At 45.6% G+C, this 17,488-nt stretch overlaps 4 protein-coding genes and 1 non-coding gene across 8 annotated transcripts; 4 read left to right on the top strand and 1 right to left on the bottom strand.

Annotated features, from left to right (window-relative positions):
- Nucleotides 1–189: 189 nt before the first annotated feature.
- Nucleotides 190–4,706, top strand: LOC133893399 (uncharacterized). 3 transcript variants are annotated; one of them, XM_062334412.1, is made up of 11 exons: nucleotides 198–751; nucleotides 1,537–1,633; nucleotides 1,732–1,793; nucleotides 1,915–1,971; nucleotides 2,130–2,186; nucleotides 2,803–2,859; nucleotides 3,015–3,057; nucleotides 3,163–3,258; nucleotides 3,563–3,902; nucleotides 3,971–4,118; nucleotides 4,276–4,706. In XM_062334412.1, the coding sequence occupies exons 1-11, from the start codon at nucleotides 608–610 to the stop codon at nucleotides 4,363–4,365; spliced, it is 1,191 nt and encodes a 396-aa protein (XP_062190396.1). In that variant the 5' UTR covers nucleotides 198–607; the 3' UTR covers nucleotides 4,366–4,706. The 3 variants fall into 3 exon arrangements, with proteins under 3 accessions (XP_062190410.1, XP_062190396.1, XP_062190403.1); XM_062334419.1 differs by having other exon boundaries at nucleotides 200–751; nucleotides 3,181–3,258; XM_062334426.1 differs by lacking the exon at nucleotides 4,276–4,706 and having other exon boundaries at nucleotides 190–751; nucleotides 3,982–4,118.
- A 502-nt stretch (nucleotides 4,707–5,208) lies between these two features.
- On the top strand, nucleotides 5,209–6,576 carry LOC133893422 (uncharacterized). 2 transcript variants are annotated; one of them, XM_062334439.1, is made up of 3 exons: nucleotides 5,209–5,416; nucleotides 5,679–5,915; nucleotides 6,159–6,576. In XM_062334439.1, exons 1-3 carry the CDS (start codon nucleotides 5,329–5,331, stop codon nucleotides 6,320–6,322), a joined length of 489 nt encoding a protein of 162 aa, XP_062190423.1. In that variant the 5' UTR covers nucleotides 5,209–5,328; the 3' UTR covers nucleotides 6,323–6,576. The 2 variants fall into 2 exon arrangements, with proteins under 2 accessions (XP_062190423.1, XP_062190415.1); XM_062334431.1 differs by having other exon boundaries at nucleotides 5,211–5,416; nucleotides 6,153–6,576.
- A 418-nt stretch (nucleotides 6,577–6,994) lies between these two features.
- TRNAE-CUC (transfer RNA glutamic acid (anticodon CUC)) lies at nucleotides 6,995–7,067 on the top strand. Its single transcript has one exon. It is a non-coding gene; the product is annotated as a tRNA-Glu (tRNA).
- A 211-nt stretch (nucleotides 7,068–7,278) lies between these two features.
- LOC133893390 (large ribosomal subunit protein uL5-like) lies at nucleotides 7,279–9,457 on the top strand. The gene is made up of 5 exons (XM_062334400.1): nucleotides 7,279–7,418; nucleotides 7,552–7,659; nucleotides 8,090–8,132; nucleotides 8,214–8,409; nucleotides 9,049–9,457. The coding sequence occupies exons 1-5, from the start codon at nucleotides 7,416–7,418 to the stop codon at nucleotides 9,242–9,244; spliced, it is 546 nt and encodes a 181-aa protein (XP_062190384.1). The 5' UTR covers nucleotides 7,279–7,415; the 3' UTR covers nucleotides 9,245–9,457.
- Nucleotides 9,458–12,988: 3,531 nt separating this feature from the next.
- On the bottom strand, nucleotides 12,989–17,214 carry LOC133893380 (shaggy-related protein kinase GSK1-like). The gene is made up of 12 exons (XM_062334389.1): nucleotides 16,993–17,214; nucleotides 16,772–16,846; nucleotides 16,122–16,181; nucleotides 15,753–16,025; nucleotides 15,589–15,663; nucleotides 15,448–15,504; nucleotides 14,722–14,862; nucleotides 14,568–14,618; nucleotides 14,388–14,483; nucleotides 14,120–14,203; nucleotides 13,523–13,624; nucleotides 12,989–13,423 (listed from the first exon to the last, which is right to left on the bottom strand). Exons 1-12 carry the CDS (start codon nucleotides 17,086–17,088, stop codon nucleotides 13,331–13,333), a joined length of 1,203 nt encoding a protein of 400 aa, XP_062190373.1. The 5' UTR covers nucleotides 17,089–17,214; the 3' UTR covers nucleotides 12,989–13,330.
- Between the last annotated feature and the right edge of the window lie 274 nt (nucleotides 17,215–17,488).

Raw genomic sequence — 17,488 nt, 5'->3', positions numbered from 1 at the left:
TTCTGAATTTGTTACTTTTAGAGTTTGGGCTCCTAGACAAATCAAATTCACTACCAGTTAGTGAAGCTGAGGAAGATAAACGCCAAATTCCATTATATCCAGGCAATTTCTTTCGCAATACACTACTAAAAGAATAACAGATGCAATAATGCGCCATTACCTTAATCCATGGAGACCTCCCCAAACAAAAGATGAAGCATATGCATTTCAAGAACAGATCACGGCCACGACGAGCTTGATCTCACACCACCACGAAAACACTAGGTTTTTTTCTAAAACAAGGGAGGATTCCATGTCTCACCCATGTCTTCCCGAGAGTCCGATGGGCGTATAACGGCGCCGGTGTCGTTGCCCTTCGCCACAACCGCCAGGAACACGAAACCCCACCTCCTCCGCCTCCGCTTGCTAGGAGAACTCGCCGGAGTTGAGTCGCCGATACGGGCCGTCGTGTCTCGTGTCCACACTGGGGACCTGCTTGGAATTCAACATGGGCATATCTGGACCGTCCAATTTTTAATCGCACGGTCTGCGCTCCCGTGCGCACACCTCATCCTCCGGGGCCTTCTACTTCTACGCCGAAGGCAAGGGGGGAAGGTCACGCGCCGCCATGTCGGAGACTGAAGCAGCGGCGCCGGCGCCGGCGGCATCGACGGAGAGGAAGCCCCGGAGGCTGCGGGGCCACAAGAAGGGCGCCGTCACCTGCTGCGTCGCGTCCTCCGCCCGCCCGGGCGTCGTCGCCTCCTGCGGCGAGGTACGGGTTTCTACTCGCGCTGGTCTTCCACTCTTCCTCCGATAAAAGATTGCGCCGTACCATGTCTCGGCGTCCCGCTTGAGAGTTTGCCCTAGGCACCCTGTGGTCCGTGACTTTCCCTGAGGACATGAGTCGAACACCTCATGAGCACTGACTACAGAGTGCTGCTTGAGCTCAAGTGCGGCGCTCGGAGCGGTTAAGCTAATTTTTTCGGACACTATCACACTGGGTGGGCAAACCTTGCAGCAAGTATACGATGCCTGTGCTTCGCTGACTGCATGTCGAGCTCGCCGCTGCTGGAGCAACTGGACCGCTCGTTGCGGGTTCCTCCGTACATTCTACCGCTGCACTGAATGCAATACCCTTGTGGCGTTAGCAACACGGATAAATTTCTGAGTGTCCAGTGACCATTGTTTCAATGGAAGTAAACTATTTGGTAGCACTTGAATCTTATGCCCACTCCATGGCTTTTTGAGCATTCATCTATCACAGAGATTTCATCAGATGCTTCATGCTGAGTAGAAAGCAGCAGTAGGAAGAAATTAGAATGTCATGCGGTAGAAAGTACTGGGGCGCAGAAGAGAATGCCATGCCTTGGTAATTACTTGGTCACAGGTCACTATTAGGCGCTTTCCTTGTGTAGGGCTTCTTTCCTTTAAAATTTCCTCACCAGCGGTGTGGCTATTGCAATATCTTAAGCATATGTTTTGTAATATCCGACACCTCTGGTTTTCCTAGCCCTTGTGTTAATTCTCATGTTGTCATGGCTTATCCTACCACCTTAGGATGGATGTCTTTGCTGGTTTGATCTGCGCACCAAAGATGTGCTTTTATCCATTGAGGCAGCAAATAAACCAATCTCTTCAATGTGCTTTAAACCAGGTCAGTATGCCCTCCAAATCCAAACATCTTCAGAAGTTTGTTCCGGTATTTTCTGACGCGTGAAAACATCACACATTTAAATTCCATTGTTCATGTAGGAAATGAAGATTTTGTGTATGTCTCTTCTGGAAATGAAATATTGTCCTTTGATGTTCGTATGGTAAGTTCAGCATCCAATTATATTTTTGCTCTTAGTTTGAAGGTGTATGATCCAACTTACTATTATGTCGCCTGTACCTTGGTTTCTCTTCAGTAACATGCTTATAGTGGCTTTCTTGTAGGGAACTCAATCAAAACCATTAGAGACATATAACTACAATAGAGATGAAATCAATCAGGTAGTATGCTACAATGCCACTCTATAAAAATTCCTTTATTTTAGTTTGAACCGATGCCGTGACACTGTGAACTTTCTCTTACAGTTTAACTCTATGGTTCATGCTAACAATGAATTGACCTAAAGATTCAGATTCTGATAGTTCCACTTTTGACACAGATTGCTATCAGCTCTAGAGGTTTTCTTGCTGCTGCAGATGACAGTGGGGATGTTAAGGTATTGAAAATGTTGGAAGTGTATGAGCATAAATGTTGAAGACTATCACACATGTTTCTATCATTTCTTAACAAATATGAAGTATCATGTGCTCCAGATTTCGGTATTGGCTATTTTTAGTTTGTGACATGAAAATGTTGAAAGAGTTTGCAAACCTCTAAGCAGCAGTGCTGCTACAAGTAAATTTGAATGAAAATAATTTTAACTACACAATTTTATTGTATAGGACCAATAAAACAAATTCTAGGGTACAGTGTTTTTCTAGCTTTAAGTGATAAGCATATTGTATAACAGCTGTGTTGGAATGTTCTGTTTCCGAAACAACACAAATGCTGCACCTAAGTTAGACACAAGCTGCACATGTTAGGAATATCAAATTGGTTTGCTGTAATAACCTTTGCCATTGTGGGTTCCAATTAATTGGCTTATATGTTTCTTCTTAATTTTGAAACCAAGAAGGATTACATAATTATTTTTTGAAGTAGAAAGTGGATTGATAGACGGTTTAAATCATCATGTTAGGAGAAAAATATGTGCAACATATTGATAGACATGATTAGTCTTGTACTCTTGTTCAATGGTTTTGTTCTTGAGAATTTCTGGTTTTCCTTTCCAGATTGTCAATACCATTCAAAAATGCTTGTACAAAAGATTGAGAGAAGCCCACTCAAGTGTATCCTTATGTGGTGTAACTGGATGCTTTTGATGTTTTATATTCAAATAACAGTGTTCAACTTTATGTTTAAAGATTTTACTACAATCCTCAGGTCAATCTTTTCATCTTCATGCAGCCTGTATATCAGTTGTTCCTTAATATTCTTTCTACAGATTTGCAGCAGCGTACAATTCATTCCTTGGAGACCTTGGACAGGTTTGTGCCATTGTTTGCCTTTTCCCTGTTTTGTTTGGCTTACTCTTGTTGCTCCTTTTTTATGTCAAGTGATTAGGGAGCAATGTTTTTTATCCTCATAAATAGATAAATTTCATTTGGCAGCAATCACTGGTGGCCTTGATTCAAAGCTCGTTGCGTGGGATTTCTCTAAAGGGCGAACACTATTTTCTATTGACTACGGTACCTCCTTTTTCTACTAAAGGCCTGTGAATGGCTTACATTACTTAAGCTGCTCCAAGTTCTATTTATGTCTTGGCCTTGATTATAAAGTATCCTAACAGTTCGTAGAGGATCTCATATAATTTGCTTTAAGCATGGTAAATCCAGCCCTCATATGTCTATGAGAAAATGGGTTCACCTCGCTTTACATAGTGAAAATAAAAGGTTTCTATCGATCCATTGCAAAACTGTATACACTGTTATTTTTTCACTTCAAGACTCTCCAATTTGGATCAATCAACATAATAATTTTTGTGAATTTCAGGATCACCTGAACTGCAAAATGGCAGTTCGTCAGGTAGCGCAGGGCAATGTTTCAACCCTGCTTTTGTTCATTCAGTAGCAGTTTCTGAAGAGGGCATTTTGGGAGGGTTGTACAAAGTTTGTGCTGTTGCAAGGGGGGATGGTGCTGTTGATGTAGTTGACCTTGAATATGAATTGGCCCCTGCAAAATCAAAAGGATCTTCTCGGCCAGTGGGTTTGTCTGGTTCGACAATGAGTTCAAAAGGTTCTGATCTTGGAGATGGAAGCAGTAATCAAAGTCAAGTGAAAAGGATCCATCTTGATTACACGACGGGTGGCCATACTGCAGCTGTGTCTTGTGTGTAAGTCCCTTCATTCTGCCGATGTATCAGTTACATATCTCATTTTTAACTAATCAGCTGCTTAACAGAGCATTTTCAGCATTTGGTGAGAAGGGGAAGTTCCTCGTTTCAGGTGGCAATGATGCATCAGTGAAGCTATGGGATTGGTCCAAAGGATTTTCTTCTGAAACAAACAGCAATGGTGAATTGGTGTTGGATATTGATGTGAAGAAAAAGGTCACAACTGGACTTTCAATTTTGTGAAAACTATTGTCTTTGGCTATTATATGCAAGTTCAGAAGAAAATATAGAGATCTAATAAATTTTGGTGTATTAAAAAAATGGAGTTCTTAGTCTCAGTAAAAAAGCTGACCTGTGATCCACATCTTGGCAGGTAAATTGGTTGTGTACTACTCCAACCGATTCAGATAACCTGATTGTGTGTGATACATCGAAGGTGGTTAAAGTATATAATTTCCCATAGATGGAGCAATATGTGGCCTCATCTTATTGGACAACTTTCTGAACGAGTGAATGTTGCCTGACCATCATTGTCAAGTTGGCCCCGACTCTGGTGACTCGTGTCCTGAGATGTGAAGCCAAGCCTGCTGCAGCTAGTTATGTGTAGTGATAATCCAAGAATATTGGCTAGCACTTTGTAGTGTCAGTTGTGGGACTGAAAGGATTCGCCAAACAAAACTATCTGAATCTATCGAGACAAATGTTACTTCGCTGTGATATTTTTGTACTTCCATAGGCTGCTAGCTAGACTCGTCATGTGTATCTTTGTTGCATGGTGAAATGAATTTATGGCTTTCAGAAAAAGCTTGTTTGTCCTGGTAGACAAGGTTGTCATTGTTGAAATGTGTCCAGCTTTTCATTTCCATCGTTACTGTTGTTTCTTGACACAAACTTGCTGTCGCACTTTCCCGCAGAGTTCTGATGTCAACCTCTTCAAATTGTAAAGGCCAATCATTGTCTGTATGCAAGCTGATATGGTGCTACTAGTAGCAACGTATGCACTCTACTGTGAACAAACCAAGAACACTTGGCTTCTACATTGTCTCTCATAATGGTCTCTCTGTTGCGCATCTTGAATATGAATTTGGCAGCCTCATGGTAATGACTGCAAAATCTTGAGATACCCATGGGAGCTGGAAGAAGAAGAGTTCAATTTTTACTGCGAAATGTCATCATCCCGGTTGCAGTTTGGTTTGCTTGCTTGTAATGGATGTAATGGATGGCTCTCTGGATTAGGTTGTCCATTTGCTCTCTTGCCCGCTGATATTTTTAGGAGGGTATTTCTGCAAATTTTCGTGGCCTGTATCATCTCTCATTTGCATGTGGTGAGGAAGTGGATAGAAGCAGGCCACCAAACTGTCTCCATTAGAGGGCAGGAGGCAGGAGGTCTTCTGCTATTCTTTGGTGGAGCAAGAAGAGAGAAGAAATGGGAGGCATGGTCTTGCCGCACCACCAAATCTCTCCAAATCCTTTGCAAAAGACATCCTTCCCAGGATCGTTTGCTCTTCACAAAGGTGACTTGGCAATTTGTATTTCTGAATTCCCTTGTGTTCATCTTTACTTGGCAATTCCATCTTGATGATGAAATTAGACTTTACATCATCTCTCATCCTGCTCTTTGCCAAACAAATAAAAGTTGTGTAAAAACAACCGCATATGCATGCATCAACACCTGACATGTAACTGCAGTTAACTGCACATTACAATGCAATGACAGGAAACTGAGATTGTAGGACTGTCTCTTGGTCCAGCCACTGAATTTGGTAGAACTTGCAGATGTGCTCCTCCTCTGTACTCCGCGGCAAGGCTTTCCGCGCTCTTCTTGCGCGACCATCAGATCAGAGGTTAATGGGGTTGCGTCGCCAAAAACTGTCAGAAAGCATAGCAAGGAGGAGCTGATTGCTTTCTTCAAAGGCATTCAGACCTCCATTGCCGAGAGCTCGCCCTCCAGGAGGACGAGGAAGCGATCGCCTGACCCGTTTGAAGAGGTTGACAAGAGGAAGCAGTCATACGGTACGTGGTAACATTCAGCTTGCCATCTTTCTCATGTGCAGAATGTTGGAGCTGCGTTCTAAATTGCCATTTGCAAAATGCAATGTGTAGCCCATTTTGTTAGTTTTAGTTGCGACAAAGAATTATGAGCTATGTATGACTCATCAGAGCTCATCAGTCCTGCTGCAAGCATATCAAACGAAGCACAGGCTATTTGTTTTCCCACTCTAGATCACATTTTCTGTAATTCTTCGCAAGACATAGACGATGGCGGCACCGGTGATGCTTCAGAGGAACAGGGAAAGGTAATAAATCTGGATGATATGAAGATGGCTGAGCTGAGAGAACTAGCGAGGGCGAGAAGGATGAGGGGTTACTCGAAGCTAAAGAAGGGTGAGCTGCTTGCTCGTTTGAAAGGGGTTCTGTAAAATTCTACAGGATCAAGAACAGAACAGACAGATATCAGGGACTTGCTATAACTCTGCTAACTAGATTGGTGTCCTCTTCGACTTCAATTGACCCTGTTGAGATTGCACATGTTCTTACTATCAGTGTAAACTTCAAATGTAAGATGAGATTTCATGAGAAAGTGTATGATCATGCAGGCCGTATGGTTGTTGTTCTCTGAAATCTTCTGCAGTGTTCGTTTATCAATAAGAATGAAAACGGGCTTCAAAAGCAACTGAAGTTAATATGTTATGAACAACGCAATGTGATGATGATTAGTTACAGACTTACAGCAGTACTGGTGTAAATTGGCCAGTTGAGACATTTTACACCGAAACTTTTAGTATTCTTCTTTTGAAAATTTAAACTTTCACCATTCTGATATACATCAATGATCATCAACCTATACCATTTCTACAGTATACATCAGTCAGGTTATACCACATAGATACCTTGGCTAACAAAAGATGAAGTACAATATAAATTTTTCAAAACTCGACTTGTCCACCACTAAAATTCTACACGAAAGCTTTGTGTTCCTTGAAATTTGATGGGACCAAACCAATCGCTCAACTGATTTGTGAACCTGGTGTGCTGGTGGTTTAGTTAGGAAATGATTATATATAAGTAACAACTCTGAAGGCATCAGAAACTCCGTTGTAGTCTAGCTGGTTAGGATACTCGGCTCTCACCCGAGAGACCCGGGTTCGAGTCCCGGCAACGGAAATTTTTTTGGCTAATCCGTCGTACGAATTTACCAAAATACCCCTCCACTCACTGCATTCTACGGGGCCACGATGGTAATTGCACACGACATAAACACTCGGCAGTAGGATTTAGGGTTTAGACCCCGGCAACGGAAATTTTTTTGGCTAATCCGTCGTATGAATTTACCAAAATACCCCTCCACTCACTGCATTCCACGGGGCCACGATGGTAATTGCACACGACATAAACACTCGGCAGTAGGATTTAGGGTTTCCTTGCCTTACAAAGCCCTCCCCTACGCCGCCGCCGCCCCGCCCGCTGCGAAACCCTCTTCGCCAGCCTCGCCGCTTCCTCCCAGATCTTTCCATGGTGAGGTCGCCGGCCAGCGACTCATTGCGTTTGGCCCTGTCTTATTTTACTTTTCCTCCCCTGTAATCATTCGTCCCTTTCGTGCGTATGTGCCATTCTGACGATGTGATTGGTTTTGGCCTCTGCGGCGCAGGCGTCGGAGAAGAAGCAGTTGAATCCGATGCGGGAGATCAAGGTCCAGAAGCTCGTGCTCAACATCTCTGTCGGCGAGAGCGGTGATCGCCTCACCCGTGCCGCCAAGGTATTTGCCCACTCCAATAGTTCTCACTAGGTTCTGCGCGTTGATTCATGTGCTTGCTCTGCGCTTGTGTGACTTAGTTTACTTCCTTGAGCGCATGTATGTCAGAATCGTAGCTAGTTGCGTTCTTTCTTTCTTTGTTTTGGTGAGTATTAGTTATGCTCTGTAGTTTAACCTCAACTCGTCTAGCCGTCCAATCAATCACGTGTTTTTGTTAGCCCCGCTTAAATTATGCCGTCCAAACGCTAAGGAGTACAATTGCTTCTTACAGCAGTTGTTCACATAGTTTCAGTTAGAGACTGTTCAATGTCATCAATGTTGCCTTGATTTTTCAATGCAAACCCGGTTTCCAGAAATGAGGCCTTGTTCTTTGTTGTCTATTAACAACCTTCACCATGGGCTGTATATCTAACCTTCGTTGGTTATTTATTAGGTGCTCGAGCAGCTGAGCGGGCAGTCACCAGTGTTCTCCAAGGGTGATTTCCTTGAACCTGAAGTATCAGTATGATGTGATTTAGGTTGATGGTGCTCATAGCGATGGTGTTGTGATATTGCAGCGAGGTACACTGTGAGGTCGTTTGGCATCAGGCGTAACGAGAAGATCGCATGCTATGTGACAGTGAGGGGAGAGAAGGCGATGCAGCTTCTGGAGAGTGGCCTGAAGGTGAAGGAGTACGAGCTGCTGAGGAGGAACTTCAGCGAGACAGGGTGCTTCGGGTTTGGCATCCAGGAGCACATTGATCTTGGCATCAAGTAAGATGATCCCATCTCCAGGGTGTTTCGGGCTTTAAAGTAACTTCTGGGTAGCTGAATCCATTTGCTGATATACTAATATGGCCGAATGGTCATTTTCAATTTATTATGTCCAAAATTCTTCCATATAGCAGAAGCCATTGATACACGACATTATCTCGTATATTTTGTTTGAGTTTGTTTTTTTGCTTTTTCATAAACTGCTGCACCTCTGTGTAATATTTCATTAAAGTTTAGTCTAGTGTTATAGGCCTGTAGCTGTGTTGTCATGTTATGTTCGGTTTTGTGATATAGTCACTGATTTGTTGCATGCCAGCATGCTTTCCAGGATCTGCTATGGTCAATTGTATTTGATTGGGTATTTATTATTTGACAGTTTTTGGTACCCTGGGGTGTCTCCATGAAGTGAACAGCACTTGTCATGCCATTTGATTTCAGTTTTGTTTTAGAAGATTATACTCTGATTTTTTAGCTGTCACATTGTGTTTGTGGCTAGTTCCTTCCTGCCTTAGGGATTTACTTCACATACTATGCTGCCATAGCTTTTGCACACAAGCAACTCATTGTGCCAGCATAGCTTTTGCTTCTGTTGCATTTTGTTGACGATTAATAACCGACCTTTTTGTTGCTTTATCTTAGGTATGACCCATCCACCGGTATCTATGGCATGGACTTCTATGTCGTCCTTGAGCGTGCCGGTTACCGTGTTGCCCGCCGTCGCAGGTGCAAGTCCCGTGTTGGTATCCAGCACAGGGTCACCAGGGAGGACGCCATGAAGTGGTTCCAGGTCAAGTATGAGGGTGTCATCCTCAACAAGGCCCATGCCAACACCTAATAAGGCATCACAAGACGAGCTTTGTCCCTCTGTAAAACTGGAGTTAATTAAGTTTATCCGGAGGTTGGATTTGTATTAGAAGAAATCAAATGTTTTATCAGTTTTGCCTGTATTTGAGTTGGATCTCTTTTCGGGTGTTCTGTACTCTCAGCTTAATGGCCACTTCTGTTTGACCCTCGTGGCAGCAATAGATACATGTCTGGCGTATTCTGTTATCTACTTGTGATATTTTTTCTTTTCGTGTTTACTTTACTTGCTTTTCCTATGCTAGGTTTTTTGTAAGACCATCTCAACGGTTTCTTTTCAGAGTTTAAAATTTTTTCACGATAGGATTTTTGTTTTTTTTAGCGTTTCAACAGTTTCTCTTTATGATTCTCGTCACGAAAGGATTTTCAAGTTTATTCTCTACAGGATGGGATTTTTTTTTTCTTTGCGATTTTCCTAAAAACAAAACTGTTTAAGATGAAAGGAAATAAAAAAAATAAGAAAAAAAAAGGAACAAAATAAAGATAATATGATTGAAATGATCTAAGAATAAACGGATGCTCTTGTAGCTTTGATACTCTAGCGACGATGCACAAGATGCAGAACATTTAGTGGATAGTCCTAGTTACTACTTAATTTATTTTTTTAATTTAATTAAGTGAGTAAATCTTTAGTTTTTTTAATCGAACTAATGATCCAAAAATGTTTTTGTATTTACGATCTGAAGAAAAAACCTCCCAGAGTTGACGTAACCGCCACGCCGTCCACACAGAACGATCCGTTTGCATAAATACCAAGGACGGAAATGAGACCCTTCCAGACCTCCAGATTCTTGACCTGTAACACGTGTCATGGCAGAGGGGAACGCGACGCCGGGCGGCGGCGGAGACGAGGCGCTGCCCGCGGTGCCGCACCTGGACGGCGGCGTCGTCGCCGAGATTCTGCACCGGCTACCGACCAAGGACGCGTACCGACTCACCGTCGTGTGCCCGCGGTGGCGCGCGATCGTCTCCGAGCCGGGGTTCCTCTCCCGCCACCTCTCCCCGCGGCCGCGGCCCCTCCTCGACGACGGCCCCTACGCCCTCATCCTCCAGCCACGGCGCAAGGTCGGCTACACGCACCTCACCCTCGTCGCCACCGACCCCGCCGACCGAGTCGACCTCAACCTCCCCCTCAACCCCAAGTACACCTCCAAGTCCAAGGAATCTCGCTGCGCGAGCAAGCCTGCACCGCCTGCCCTCCTTGATGCCGCCGTTGACAACTTCGTCCTCAGAAGTCTCTACTCCACCGGCGCCGACGAGGTCTGCGACGACGACGCCCTTGAAGAGCGTGCTCAACTGCCGGGTGGCGACGCCGTCGACGAAGTCCGTGACGACAAGGCCCCTGAAGAGCCTGATGAGCCGGCGGGTCTCGGTGCCGTCTCGGTGGACCAAGCAGCGGAAGCGGACGTCCATGACGAGGAAGTTGCGGAGTCCCTGCTGGTGGAAGTGGAAAACCATGTGCTGTTCTTCGAGAGCACCGTGCCCATGCTCAACATCTCTTTCGTGGCGTCGCACGGCCGACTGCTGCTGGGCCGCAGCCGGAGCCGCTACTACGTATGTGACCCGGCCGCCAACCGCTGGCTCGCGCTCCCGCCGTCCTCCTTCCCGCCGACCCGCGATACGGCCTCGGGCCTCCACTACGACCTCGACGCGGCAACCGGGTGGGTATCCTTCACCGTCGTGCTCCTGGTCCGCATCCCCCGCCGCCACGTGCTCGTGGAGACCTTCTCGTCCAAGACCGGCAGGTGGGACACGAACCTGATCGCCGCGCAGGGCCTGGCACGCTGCCTCGGCGTCGCCTCCCAGGGGATACTCGTCGACACGTGCTTCTACTGGCTGAGCCAGCGCCGCGGCCGCGTCGTCCGCTACGACGTTGCCCGCGGCCGCGCATCGGTGCTCCGCGAGCCGCCAGAGGCGGAGGGGTCCAAGGGGCGCGTGGGGCGGTCCCTGGGGTCGGCCGGCGGGCGGCTCCGGCTGTGCGCGTTCGACATCCACGACGAGAAGAGCAGCAGCATAATGCCTCACGGCGACATCAAGGGCGTGCATGGCGTGTGGGTGATGGACGCCGCCGGGGTATGGCGGCGGGTGCACGAGGCGGTGGTGGACGACGTATCGTCCTGGTACTTCAAAATTCTGTGGAACCACGAGTTGCCGGTGGACTTCGCCGGCGCGTGCGGCGACTTCATCATCGTCGACAAGAACAAGTACCTGCTGCGCTACGACCTCGAGAGCGGCGACAAGGTGCGGCTCGCGATCCTCTACAGAGACGACGGCATGTTCGGCTCGCTCTACAGGCGCTACCGTGCGTTCCCCTTCTTCAGGTCTGTTTGATTGCTGTTCGTTCGATCCGACACCATGATTCATGAGGTTGCTACTACTCTGCCAATTCATGCTGGCTGCCCTGTTCATGCGTCTTGGGCTTTGAATTGCTGCACTGCTATGTTTGTTAGTTTTGAGAAGAAATCATGCACTTGTATCAGCTGATAAGCTTGATTGCTGTTCGCTCTAGTCGGTTGCATCGCATGCTTCTTTCAAGCGCATCAAATCTGCAATTCTGCATCATTCATGGTGTTCAGTCCTACACCATGAATGATTCATGAGGCTTCTACCGCTATGCCACAATTCATACTAGCTGTAGCTGCACTGTTAATTCGAGTTCGTCTTTGAATTGCCGCAATGCTATGTTTGTTAGTTTTGAGAAGAAACCATGCATTTTATGAGCTGGTGTGATGATGAATGCAAATATGCAGTGGCGTTTGCATGATTTCTTCAGTTTCATGCTAGCGCTCCTGATCGGAACATCGGGTGACATTGTTATGCGTCTCTCTTATCCAATTGTGCTTTGCAAGGCAATACAGCCCCGAGAATGTTGGACTGGACTGAACTGAACCTGAACTCAATTGAACTAAATTGGACACGATGCCATGTGAAAGCGCTTCTTCCCTCATTGGACCATTCTATGTATCATTATCACAAAGTTAATCGTACCACTAGAAAAGAGATTTTATGCAGTTTTATCCATTATTTCCGTGAACACACTTTTAATCAAGATAATGCCATGAAATGATGAAAGCATACGGAATGGAAAATTAGCCTAGTCAGCATGTTATGCGACCAGTTTACGTCCTATAGTTACAAAAGCACGTTAGCCAATTTGGTATTTGGATTTATTTTTTTAAGAAAAGGCGCGTCGATTTCTACTTAGAAACAGGTAGCTACAGAGTTCGAAGGTTTGATATCCGATAGTCTGACGGAAAATAAAGATAAAAGGGGAGTTAATATGCTCTGCATTCGAGTATTCTACACATCTAGCCTCACTGTAGAGCGACTCCAGAAGTTTACAAACATCAAAACCAGCATGGACACGAGCAATTTCACTTCCAAATTTGATTTTTCGATCTGCACATCTCAAAACGATTTTTTTCAAACTTCAACATGACACCGCACAAACCAACTTTTGGACATACCCCTCTTCTGTTTTATCGATTGGAAAGGAAGGCCTCGTCGCCGACCTCCTCGCGCTGCCCGTGCCCACCGTCGCCGCCGTCACCGGCCACGCCGCGGGCGCCGGCTGCGGGCTCGCGCTGGCGCACGACTCCATCCTCATGCGGGCGTCATGCGGGTTCCTCTACACGAGCGAGGTCGACGCCGGCATCAAGATCGCTGACTTCTTTGGCGAGCTGCTCCGGACTGGGTAACGATCAGGAGGCAAACCATGTAACGAAAGAACAGTCATTGCAGTTGGGTGATGATCATTTACATCATGGAGAACGAACAAAACAGGGGCAGCTACACTGCTGCAGACCAGTACTGACAAACATTACAAAATGGCAATTAACCAAAAACAGCCTAGGCATTAACCAGTCTCCACCTACACTCTTAACTACTAGACCAACATGCGCCGTCACTTGCGGCAGTTCTTCGGTCAGATAATTTACATAATTTTACTTCTCAGGTACTGCTGGGTGCCGTCTCTCCAACCTCGAAAGATGGTGCAATCTCCCATCGGCCCAGCACATTGGCAATAAACGAACAAAAAGTTGAACATCGCGCTGCCCTCCTAGCTCCCAGTATGCCCAAAGTTGTGGGCATTCTGCCGCCTAATATGTTCTGGCACGAGCCTGTGGATGAGGTCTGGAGAGGCATTTGCTAGCTGTGTAACAAAAAAGGGGGGAACCAATGAGCACAACAGTACAAGAGCTAAAGTGAATTCTTTGGGATCTTAATGGGTGGACTGAGGCATGTCACTAACTTCGTGCTTGAAGTTGAAAAGAGGAGGGAATGGGCGCCCATTTGGCAAGCGTGCATTCGGCCCCCGTAGCTCATCAAAGAAGGGATGTGCACATGCATCAAGCTGCACAGAATCAATGGATGGATAAGAAACAATAATCAACAGACTGCTAATTTGAAGATTATGTTGTTTTCCAGCTACAGCATGAGCACTATAGTTACTTTTTTAGGTGGGGTGCTAACTAATATACTAAACAAGCGCATGTGAATATGAAGTTGCACCCACTCTTTATCAGCTCACACTCATCAACATATGGTTCTGGTGTTCTGGACCACTGGGTACCATAATTATAATATCCATGCAGGACCAGAAGCTGTGAATTGAGGACATACTTCCACACCCCTTTTTATTTGTCACGATCTAATAATTGACAATAATTCAACCTTCCAAATAAGCACAACCATGTAATATGTTAATTTAGTATTACACATAAAAATAGACGATAAGCAATAGAAAATGCTTAGTTTGACGTTTCATTCCTTTTTTTATCACCCTACTACTTGGCGCAACCAATAACTTAAAAAGCAATTGTACAAACCAAGTAAAAAAAATACTCACAGCAGAGCAGCGAAGACTTGGTGAATACTGAAGGAGACGGGAAGCAAGGTCTATAGCTTCAGGAGGCATTCTCTTGTGGAAAATCTGGACGATAAAAAGGAAAGTAGAGCAATAAGTTAGTCACTGGCGCATTCTGAGGTCAAAGTTCACACATGATACAGAAACGAGTTATTTTAAGTGCCCTTAAAACATGTGGACTACAACTATGATACCCTATAGGTAAAATGGCATGATGGATGTGATCCAATACAGTTGAACATACGAATACCTTGTGCCAAGGATGAGCCTTTATCTGAGGAAACCTGAACTCAGTATAGTTGGGGTTCATGCATCGTATTTCCTCACGGGTTGGAGTACCAAGGACCTACAAAATATCACACGATGACATGAGCACAAGAAACACCCAAGCAGAAGAAAAGAATGTGTCATGTGGAACATTTTGCAGTACCTTGATGATCTCTACTAGCTGATCAACCGCACTCTCTCCTGGAAACAGTGGCTGATACATACCCAATATGTAAGATGGTCAGTATCACATTATTATTATTTTGTTCTAATCAAGGTACACAAAAAGGAGGCAATTATCAGACCACACAACCAACCTGACCGAGAAGTAACTCTGCGAGAACACATCCAGCTGACCATATGTCTATTGAAGATGTATACTCAGTTGCACCAAATATGAGCTCAGGAGCACGATAATAGCGAGAGCAGATGTAAGATATATTGGGTTCACCAGGGACCTGACAAAGCAACACAAGGAACTGATTAATAGATGGGTTAAAATCATAATAAGTGGAAATAAAAAACTGAAGAGCCCAGCAATTAAGATTCAAATTCAGTCACCAATCGCTTAAGTTCAAGATGCAAACTTCGCACAAAAATAAGTAATAGAACCAACATTATAACGAACATTATACCAAAAGCAATTGCAATAACTAGTAAACCAAGCACGATGAAGGTAACTGCATATGATTAATGCAATTTGGGAAGCTTGACTCAAATGCAGTCACCAATTATCCATTAGATGTCTAGATCAATTATGAAAATGGACAATTTGTGTATTAACAATCTATTGAGAAATTTATCTGTGTGTATTTCCTATATATTTAAGCCAACTTCAAGATATGATTTGATTCCTTAGGACTGAACAGCTACTTAGATCACAAATCGATCATAACAGGCAAAAGCAGCGTATTCATGATAAATGCAGCATAGTGACAGAAACCACTGATGCCATATCAACAGTAAGACTAGCCTTTCATTAGAATATTTGCATACAAGTACTGATGCCACTACAGATTCGTACGGGAGGAAAATCAACATACCAGGACTTTTGCACTTCCAAAGTCGCAGAGCTTCACTTGGTGAGTGAGAGGATCGACCTGTAGTGGCAAGCAAGAAGAGACCAATTCAGAACCAATTACCAAATCTGAGAAAGAACATAATCGTGTTCACATAACACGTACCAAAACGTTTTGCGGCTTTACGTCCCTGTGGCAAATGCCTGGAACAGTATGAATATAAGCTAGCCCTCTAAAAAGCTGCAAACATAGCAAAGGAAAATTCGTTAGCAAAGCAAGGGAAGCACGTATTGGCAGCCGCACAAGTGTTAAGATGATGGTTCACGAACCTGATACATGTAGAGCTTGACGTAGATAAGAGGCATCCTCTGGTTAGCGTTGCTGTAGTGCTTAAGCACGCGATACAGCGTTTCAGGGACATACTCCATGACAAGGTTCAGAAACAGCTCGTCCCTGCTTGTCGTCGAGAAGAAGCAGTGCTTCAGACAGATGACATTGGGGTGTTCCATTGCGCGCATAAGTTGCAGCTCACGGTTCTTGTAACGTCGATCCTGCAACACCTTCTTGATGGCCACTGTCTCCCCAGTCTCCAAACACTTAGCCTACATGTCCAAACCAATTCAGTAAGCATTGCATCAACTACTACTGTATACAACACCGTAAAAGAAAGGAAAAAGTCATGAGACCAGGCACTGTACCTGGAAGACAATCCCAAATGAACCTGTACCCACGACTCTCTCTGCCATGTAGCTAATCGTCTGCAGTTCAGGTTGAAACAGCACATGAGTAATTGATTACAAGATGACGCTAACAAAAGTATGTAGAGCAGCTCAAATATTGCGCATCAGAGGTTGCAGGAGTCCAAATTTTCTCACACGGCTAACTAAAATTGAAAGCGGAAATGTTATGTTCTGCGAATAACAAACTAAGCACCAAGCCAGCAATGCTAAAGGAGAGCAGGCTTCCTAAATGCACACTGACCTTCAAATAACAAAGCAATTAAGCACGAAATGGAACAGTCAGCCACATAATCCATCTGCAAATACTAAATGGATAATAAATCATGGGGAAAACGCGATATCTGGCCAACCAGCACCCCAAAATTAGCTGCTGCAGCTCAATTCCTCAGCGAACTGAAACCACTCCACCAAATTTCATCAAAAAAACCAGCACAAGCAGCTAAACATTTGATGGAGAACACAAATCCCTCAGCAAAACCAAGAGATCGTGCCCGATTCCGACCACGAAACAAGTAACAACAGACCAAGCAAAACCACTGCAAGCGCACTAACAGCAGCAACATCCAACCACACATCCGCGGGACAGGCAAGAGAGAAACGCAGCTCACCCGCTTGGGCTCGCCGTTCTTCCCTCCAATGGTGGTGGAGATGATGTGGCCCGTCATCGTTTCCCCCTCCTTCTTCTGCATCACCAAAGCCAAAAACACAACCAACATTAGCGACACAGCCCGCAGAGCCAGCAGATCGGGCGGGGCGGCGCCCGGACCCGAACCCTGGCGCAGATCCGACCCCAGCCCCAGATCTGGCCACAAACAATGAAACAGCTCACCTTCTCGCTGCCAGCGGGGGCCGCCGCCTCGGCGGCGACGGCGGCAGGCGGGACCGCGTCCAGCACCATGGGCTCCGGCCCCGGCGGCACCTCCATGGGGTGGAGAAGAGCTGGAGAACAGGAGGAGGCAGCTGCTGACCTTGCTTGCTTGCGGCTGCGGCTGCTTTCTACGGAGCAGTTCGCTTGGGGACTCGGGTTGGGAATGGGATGGTGGTGTGCTGTGCTTGTGCTTTTGACCGGTCGGGCTGCGGACTCTGGAGGGGTGGCGCTTCGCTTTGCTTTCGCTGACACGTGGGACCCACTACGCAATTTTCTGTGGGCCCTACGTGTCAGCGTGAGAGGAACCGCTTCCGTTCTGGACAGGGTGGGAGCGATAACTGTGCTGACTCGTAGCAGTAACTTTTGTGCTAAAAAAAATTATTAGCGAGGAGGCAGTGCCGTTTTCTACTGCTAAATTTGGTGCCCCTGTGCATTACCTGTGCTGCCAAAACTGAGG

Source organism: Phragmites australis, chromosome 2, assembly GCF_958298935.1.
Source record: "Phragmites australis chromosome 2, lpPhrAust1.1, whole genome shotgun sequence".
NCBI lineage: Eukaryota > Viridiplantae > Streptophyta > Magnoliopsida > Poales > Poaceae > Phragmites > Phragmites australis.
This window is presented reverse-complemented; position numbering and strand designations above follow the sequence as displayed.